General features: G+C 54.6%; 1 protein-coding gene across 1 annotated transcript; it reads right to left on the bottom strand.

Moving 5' to 3' along the window:
* Window positions 1-940: 940 nt before the first annotated feature.
* Window positions 941-3,970, bottom strand: EVX2 (even-skipped homeobox 2). The gene is made up of 3 exons (XM_048310073.1): window positions 3,547-3,970; window positions 2,159-2,415; window positions 941-1,594 (listed from the first exon to the last, which is right to left on the bottom strand). Exons 1-3 carry the CDS (start codon window positions 3,968-3,970, stop codon window positions 941-943), a joined length of 1,335 nt encoding a protein of 444 aa, XP_048166030.1.
* Window positions 3,971-7,971: the final 4,001 nt, after the last annotated feature.

Here is a 7,971-nt window from a genome sequence, read left to right as displayed (position 1 = left end):
CTTATCTGTCTCTTCTAATGACTTCCCTTAGCGGGTTGTTAGTACTTGACAGCAGGTCTCTGTGCGGGGAACTTTTTTCCAATTCCACATTCAAAGGAGGTCCATCAGAGAACATGATTGGCAATTTTCGTCATAATCTGCACATTATTAGCATCAAAATTGACATGGCAGTAACACTGGTGGTTTTTGATGTGCCTTTCTTCAAGTTCAAGGAAGTCCCTCCAGTAGCAGTGGTTTGGTATAGCAGGTCTCAGTTACCCAGTGGTGGCTTTTCAGAGGCAAAGACGCGATAGAGATGAGTGAGAAATAAATCCAAGAGCCGTTTTACCGAGAGAAGAAAAAGACGTCAAGAAAAATAATTAAATTTAGAAAAGTGTCTGGAAGGTAAATGCTTCAGGACAACAGCCTACACCTAGAGAGATTCAAGTATTTCCCAGATAGCGTGGATTATGGTAGTTAGAAAGCGTGATCTTAAAAAATGCCTCTCCCCATCCTGTCAGTGTCACACTTCCCGTTACTGGCCCGGACGCGGCTGCCTCATTAGCTACCGCTTGTTGTGTGGAAATACTCGAGACATTTTCCATTTACTCGAACTCAAACCGAAATAATAATTATTAAAAAAAAATTAAAAAAAAAAAAAAAGGCCAGAAACACGTTCCCTTCCGCCGGCTGCCCCTCCCTGCCCCCGCCGGCCCGGTTGCCTGCACCCCGCAAAGCCCGGCAGCGCCCGGCAGCGAGCACCGCGGGGCCGCCTCCGCAGGGGCGCAGTGGGGCGCGGAGCGCCCTCCCCGCCGGTCCCGCGCCCCACGGCGGCGGGGCGGTCAGCAATAAAAAAATAGACAGAACTTTTTGGCCCAGTGCGGGGGCGCCCCCCGCCCCGACCACCCCCATCCCCCCGCGACTCCCTCTACAAAACAGCCCCGGACTCGGGCCGGGGTAGTTATCTTGTGAGCGGTGCCTCCTCCCGCTGGTCCGGCGAGGCGACCGCGGCCTTGCTGAGCACGGCGGCCGAGTAGGGCAGGAAGCCGCTCTCGGAGCGCTGCCCCGCCGCCGTGCAGGGGAAGTCGGCGGCCGCGCCGCCCCGCGAGCCCAGCGCCGAGGCCGCCGCCGCCGCCGCCGCCGCCGTCTGGCTGCTGTGGCAGCTGAGGCAGGAGCAGGGCGCCGAGCCCCCCGGCGGCCCCGAGCCCGCCGCCGCCGCTGCCGCCGCCGCCGCCGCCGCTGCCGCCGAGGCGGCCGCGCTGCTGTTGAGGCCGGCGGCGGCCGGCGTCTGGTAGAGACCGGGGTGTCGGAAACTGCAGAGCAGCTCCGGGCGGGAATAGGGGTGCGAGAGGGCGCGGAAAGTGTCCAGCGGGCGGATGGAGGTGGCGAAGGGCGCGGCGGCGGCCCCCGAGGCAGCGGCGGCAGCGGCGGCAGCCGTGACCCCGACGTGCGGGTAGTAGTGGAGCGGGACGTGGGAGTGGAAAGGGTAGGGCAGACTGCCCGTGGCCGCCGCGTGGGTCATCATGTAGGTGTAGAAGCTGGGGTCGGCCGGGTGGGGCCAGGACATGGCCAGGCGCTGCCTCTTGTCCTTCATCCGCCGGTTCTGGAACCACACCTGTGGGGACACAAGCACAGCGCGGCCTCAGCTCCGCTCCACACCGCGCCCCGCCGCACCCGTTCCGCCGCGGACACCAGCGGGCACCCACCGACATCTATTGCTAAGGCTTGTAGGTGACCCCTCTCCCGCCCGGAGCAATCTCCCGTGACCTTGCCCGAGGGTGGGTACGGCCCCCCCTCTACTCGAGGGGGACCCCTTCGATCCGAATAAACATTTTCCCGTCGAATCGTCCCCTCCTCCCCACGCAGGACTGTGTCTTCAGGGTACTGACGCTCCTTCCCCCTATGCTTATTCTCTCCCCTCTTCACTTTAGGAAATAGGCTAACGCGATAAAAACTGAAGAGGAAAATGAAAATAAAAATAACAGTAATAACAACAACTTTAAAAAGCAAATTTCAAGTGCTGGTTGCAGAAAAGCAAACGGGCACGAGAGTCGCTCATAGCTGTGGGCCCTGCGAGTCCTCCAACCGGAGAGCCTTGCCGGCCGCGGCCCGGGGGACCCGGGTACCGCTGGGCTGCGCGGGGCAGCCGCGGCTCGGTTGGGTGCGGAACGCGGCGTACCTTGATGGTGGTCTCGGGGAGATTGAGGGCGGCGGCCAGCTCACAGCGCCGCGGCCGCGACACGTAGTTCTCGCGGTAGAACTCCTTCTCCAGGCGGGCGATCTGCTCTCGGGTGAAGGCGGTGCGGTACCGGCGCACCTGGTCGGCCCCCGCCGCCGAGCCGCCCAGCGCGCCGCCGCTGTGCAGGCTGCCGATGCCGGCGGCGGGGGCGGTGGCGGCGGCGGGGGCGCTGGGCGTCGGGCTGCTCTCCGCGTAGCCTGCGGGGCGAGGGCACGGTGGTGAGAGCGGGAGACTCGGTGGCCCCCCAGTCCTCCTGGCCAGGCCGGACCGGGCCCGCTACACCCGTGCTCAAGGCCAGCTGTCATTCTTACAAATCCCTGCTGCTAACAGAATCGATAAATTTGGATTTGGAGGTTGTTTGTTGGTTATTGGTTGGTTGGTTGGTTGGTTTGGGGTTTTTTAATCCTTCGTAACCGCTTTATTTTCAGATGGGGCGGGCTTGGAGACTGCAGGGCGGCCGAGCTCAGGGGAGAGTGGGCGAGGGCGCGGGCCGTAGCTCGGGGCCCGGCTCGGCGCTAGCCTGTTCCCCTTCGACTGCCGTTCTTTATTTTCGTTTGAGACGTACAAAATAAAAGCAGCCATAAAAGCCTTTTTTTTTTTTTTTTCCTCCAGGGTTACGTCGAGCATCCCTTCCTTTCTCTGGCACATTTGACAAAAAAGGCATGCACTGTGGCCCCTAGGAAATCCACCGTTCATCTGCCTCCACCTCCCAATAACCTCCAGCAATAATAACAACCACCGTCCATCACCGTGCCCCGCAAAGAACGGGGAAGGAGACGCGGCTGTTTCAAACCTCCTCTTACAAGCAGAGGAAAAGTGAACAATGCCAAATTACCCCGAGGTGGACACTGACAGCACGTTGCATATACACAGAGAAGGACACACACAGTCAAATGCGGGCAGTTTCCTCGCATTCCCCCCTCTCTCTCTCTAATTTAATCTATGTATATACACTCATATACAGCTCAAGAGACGCCGAGAGCTCCAAGAGAGCGGGGAAATACACGGACAAAGCTTTGCCTAAATATAGGTGGGTGGATATTTGTGCCCACATATATTCTGGATATATATCTATGTATCAATGGATTTGGGCATACACACACACACACGAAGGCACCGACACAGGAGCTGCCCGGACAGTGTATCTCAGCTATCAGGGTAGCGCAGTAATTGCAATAATATTTTACAGCCTGGAGCTCTGTCTTCGCAGAAGAGAGAGCGCCGATGCAGAGGCGAGCAACTTTGGCGGTGGCGGTGGGTTTCCTTTGGTTTTTAAAGCCGGTTGGCAAAGAGCGGGGCTTAGATGAAGATGATAAAGGAAGAGTTACCTTTGTTACTGTTTTCCTTCAGCTGGGAGGAAGTCAGGCTGGCCGGGGAGCGGAGCGCGGAGCAGCCCACCTCCACATCACTGTTCATATCTGCCTCTTGAGCAACTTCGGAATAAAGGCTGATTTTCTTCCTGCTTTCCGACGGCGGGATTTCGGAGGAGACAGTGCTTTCACTGCTCGGATGCTGGAGATTGAATAAAGTGTCTATTTCAAATTTGCCTTTGGCGGAGATGTCCCCTATAGCGCTGTGCAGGGAGGCGGCAGTCAGTCTCGGGCTGAGGCGACCACTGTGCGGAGAATTTTCAAGGGCCTCCAACACCGCATTTCCAGCTGAGTCTGACAAATTCGAGAGCCTTTTGCCAGCTGTAGGGCTGTGCAGCCCTCTCTCCATCAGGATCATCTCTTTTCTTATTCTTTCCATCATCTCAGCTTTATAAAAAATGTCAAAGTTGCAGGGCTGGTCCTGTACTAATGATGAGCTGCAGCAGGGGCTAATTCACATTCAGCCCGGCAAGTGTCTCTAAATATTATTATCTGTTTTTGAGGGAGGTGTAAAAATTGTGGGATGCCAAAGCGAGGGAATGACTGGTCAAAATGACCCATACATCCTTTCTAGCCCGAAATGTCATTCATCAAAAAGTGGTGCTCGTCATTAAGGTACGAATGACGCTGTTCGAATAATCATTTATTGTAACAGGTTTATAAGCAAATAAATACAAGCTCCTGTCAGTGGATAATGAAGGCGGCTTCAGAGCAGACAAATATATCCAGGTGGAAAGAAAGAAAGACAAGAAGTGAGGAGTAAAGCTTCTGTCCTTAGCTTGATCAGATCCTGCTTGAATTGCTCTGGGGTTTGGCCTCTGGGGTGGAATTGACAGTCTGATTAATAAAATGAGCTGTGCAACATTTCCCCCTTCATTTAGGTGCATCATTATGCTCTGATTTTTGTTTTGTTGCCTTTTAGGTCCTAATGATGCAGCTTCTTTCTCATTTGTCCTCGGACAGAACTACACGCTAAATATTAGATAATGCTTTTCTTTATTATTATTTCTGAGGCGAATTTTAGATCACAAGGCAAGGAAATACTGGAAGAGGACCAGAGGATTGAGAACCTCCTGCCGCTGATATCTCTTTACTTTTCCCTCCCATTTCCAGACCACATTAGTACTTTTATTTAGGAATTTACAGTGACACCCCCACGCACCCCCTCACACGCACGGACCTTATGCCCAGACTTTATAAGTCTGCTGTACAGATTCAAGTAGTTACCTGGAGATTAAAATATTTGTTATAATCTAGTATATTACAACTCTATTATCTTTCTCTTCGTTGCATCCTTAAATATGATCTCATTTTTACTTTCTATAATCCTGCTTATCGACGAAGCTAGCTCGGGATTTTTCTTCCCTCTGGGAAAATACTGACTGTTGTACGGTATGATAGGGGAAGGAAATAACTGGAGAACATTAAATGCATTCGTGATTTAAAACACTCCGTGGGCGTCCATTTCATTCTCCCGGCAGGTTTCGCTCCAGCCCTCTGCTTCTTTCCTCCCCACCACCAATAAAACCTACGCATTTGAAAATTTTAAAATAATCATAGAATTAAATGATGGATGGGGGGTTATTGCCCGCAGGCTCCGACCTATCAGAAACATCACCTTAACACCCTCTCTTCAAAGTTACCTGTGGCTCAGTTAGCTCATCCCTCCGCTCTTTGCCGGGTGCCGCGGGGCGAAGCGTCGCCGCGCTGCAGGAGACACGGGCTGCCGCGCTCGGCAGACGTGACAGTCGGAAAGTCTCCCTTCAGCGGTAACTTTGCTAGTAATAATGACGCTGATGGCAACCATTTAAACGAAGATAAATCCTTTGTCATCTCTGGAGTGCGCTTCGATAGCTGCCCAACCTTTTTTCTCGCCGCGATTTTTTTTCACCCACATCATCTAGTGTTTAGACCCTGGGAATATGAGTTTCATCTCCCGGAGAAACACCCGAATGTTTCCTGTAATTAAACGCGGGTTTAATTTCTTTTTTTTTTTTTTTCGTGAGGAGAGCTGATCCTGCTAATCTTGGTCACACGCATCTCCTATGTTCTTGTGCTCTTGCGCATTATTCATAGTTCGAAAATGGGATACTTGTCAGATTTTTTTTCAGTAACGTGTCAAAGTCTCCCTAAACATTCCGCCAAATATTTAAGAAACATTCTAGACATTGTTTGCAAAATCCAGCCTTCTATGGATGACAGTTTTATGTCAGCCCTTTGAAATGTGAATTTAGACTGCAGTGTGGTGTCCTGCGTTTTACAGTCCCCAAACCAGATGAGTAAATGTCAACTTTTCCTTGCCCGCCGGCGCGGCGGAGGAGCGGGCCGGTGCGGAGGGGAGAGGAGCGGTGCGCAGGCCGCTGGGCCGCAGACGGCACCCGACGGGGTCCCCGGCAGGGCTGGGAGCTGAGGCTTCGGGCGCGCTCCCGGAGGGGCGAAGCGTGTCCCCGGGGTGTCCCCGCGGAGCGCGGCCGAGCCGACGCCCTGCCGGCGGCAGCTGGCACCGCCCCGCCCCGCCCCGCCCGGGGACGCGGCCCCGCCGCGGTCCCGCAGCCCTCGCTCCCCGCCGTGCCTGGCTCCGCAGCAGGCGGCGGCCCGGCCGCCGGTCCCGGCGGGGCGGAGGGGGAGCGGAAGCCTGCGGCCGGGTTTATTGCTGTCGTTTGGCGCCCTCGTCTGTTTTCTTACACGCTGTAACGCGACGAGCATCTTTCTCCCTGCTCCCTCGCAAACCGCAGCCGAGATACCACATCTCGGAGGCAATCGTATGTGCACACCACCAGAACAGGCACAGCTTTAGACTCAAAAAATGTTACTGCACCACTAAAAAGGAGAAAACGGGTTTTATGTTATTTGGAGCGGATGGAAAAGACTATGTGAAAAGCCTCAATGTGAGAAAAATAAGTTACACTCAAGTGCGGCTATGAATGATCTTTACTAGGGTTATATTTTGCACCTTTTAAATAATACTGATACCTTAGGTTATGTACAGAGTATCTTAAAATACAGCTAGATTCATATGCAAGGGTTATAAAATGTTATACAAGATGTTAATCTTCCACTAGGTAGAGGTGAGGTTACAAAACCGTTCCCTGCAATGCAGTTAATCAGTTCACCCCAAACCATCAGCTCCCTAATAAACTAGTTGTCTGTTGTTTATATTCCCGGAAAACTAGAGTTTTTTACTGCACTGATATTTATCTCTTAGGTTGTTTTTTTTTTGTGTGCGTGTGTTGTCAGGAGGGTTTGTATTTTGGGGTGGTTGTTTTGTTTAGCTGTGTTTTTTTTATTGTTGCTTTTCTTTTGTGGTGTTCCAGTGGGGGCTTTTTTAGTTGTTTGGGTTTTTTTTTTTTTCCCAAATGGAATAGCATAGTCTACAAAATCTTTCTGAATATGTTTGTAGTTGTTCAAAACCAACAGCAAAGCCTGAAGAACCACGGACATTGAAGTGACATTAGTGGGCAAAGAGGGAGGAAGTTACAGAGACCGCTGAGAAACTGCCGAAATATGTGTGCTTTTGTTAGACTCTGTTTACTCAGTTGTTCTTGTAAGTTTAAATAGCTGTTTAGGCCTTTGGCCAGATTTTTACCTTGAAAGTTATTGCTGGAGGCATCAAAGAATATTTCAGTACTCATTTATTAAATCTTACCCGGGGAAAGGGGGTCACGTAGCTTAATTGAAATGAAGTTCGTATTAAATGAAACAAACATCTTGTGCAGCTTTTCACCAGTCAGAGCGTTCTTGGGAAGACGGGAGGGAATATCTACTTCCTACCCCGCAGCGGGGCAGGCTGCCAGTCGGGCCCCAGGGCCGCTCGCAGCGCTGGCGGAGACAGCCGCCTTAGCTCAGGGTGTCCGGGACGCGGCCCGCGGGGTGGGAGAAGGCGGCGGTGCGGTGCGGCGGTCGGGGGCGGTGCGGGGGCGCGGGGAGCCGGTCCCGGCGGGGGCCGCTCCGGGGGACCCGCGGCGCGGGGGCCGCGCTCGGCCCGGGCAGTGCCGGCGGCAGGCTCGGCGGCGCCACCTGGCGGCGCTACGGCGGCACTGCCCGCCCTGCCCGTCCTGTCCTGCCCATCCCACCCTGCCCCTCCTGCCCTGCCCATCCCACCCTGCCCGTCCCGTCCTGCCCGTCCCGCCCTGCCCGTCCTGTCCTGCCCATCCCACCCTGCCCCTCCTGCCCTGCCCGTCCCGCCCTGCCCGTCCTGTCCTGCCCATCCCACCCTGCCCCTCCTGCCCTGCCCGTCCCGCCCTGCCCCTCCTGCCCTGCCCATCCCACCCTGCCCGTCCTGTCCTGCCCGTCCCGCCCTGCCCGTCCTGCCCTGCCCGTCCTGTCCTGCCCATCCCACCCTGCCCCTCCTGCCCTGCCCGTCCCGCCCTGCCCGTCCTGTCC

Source organism: Corvus hawaiiensis, chromosome 7, assembly GCF_020740725.1.
Source record: "Corvus hawaiiensis isolate bCorHaw1 chromosome 7, bCorHaw1.pri.cur, whole genome shotgun sequence".
In the NCBI taxonomy this organism is placed as follows: domain Eukaryota; kingdom Metazoa; phylum Chordata; class Aves; order Passeriformes; family Corvidae; genus Corvus; species Corvus hawaiiensis.
This window is presented reverse-complemented; position numbering and strand designations above follow the sequence as displayed.

What these genes read in the sequence shown, in the direction of transcription:
- EVX2 (XM_048310073.1), bottom strand. Translation starts at nt 3,970, where the DNA reads ATGATGGAAAGAATAAGAAAAGAGATGATCCTGATGGAGAGAGGGCTG. An exon ending in GAAGGAAAACAGTAACAAAG is followed by an intron (nt 2,416 to 3,546) that starts GTAACTCTTCCT and finishes CTCGCCCCGCAG; the next exon opens with GCTACGCGGAGAGCAGCCCG. An exon ending in TCCCCGAGACCACCATCAAG is followed by an intron (nt 1,595 to 2,158) that starts GTACGCCGCGTT and finishes GTGTCCCCACAG; the next exon opens with GTGTGGTTCCAGAACCGGCG.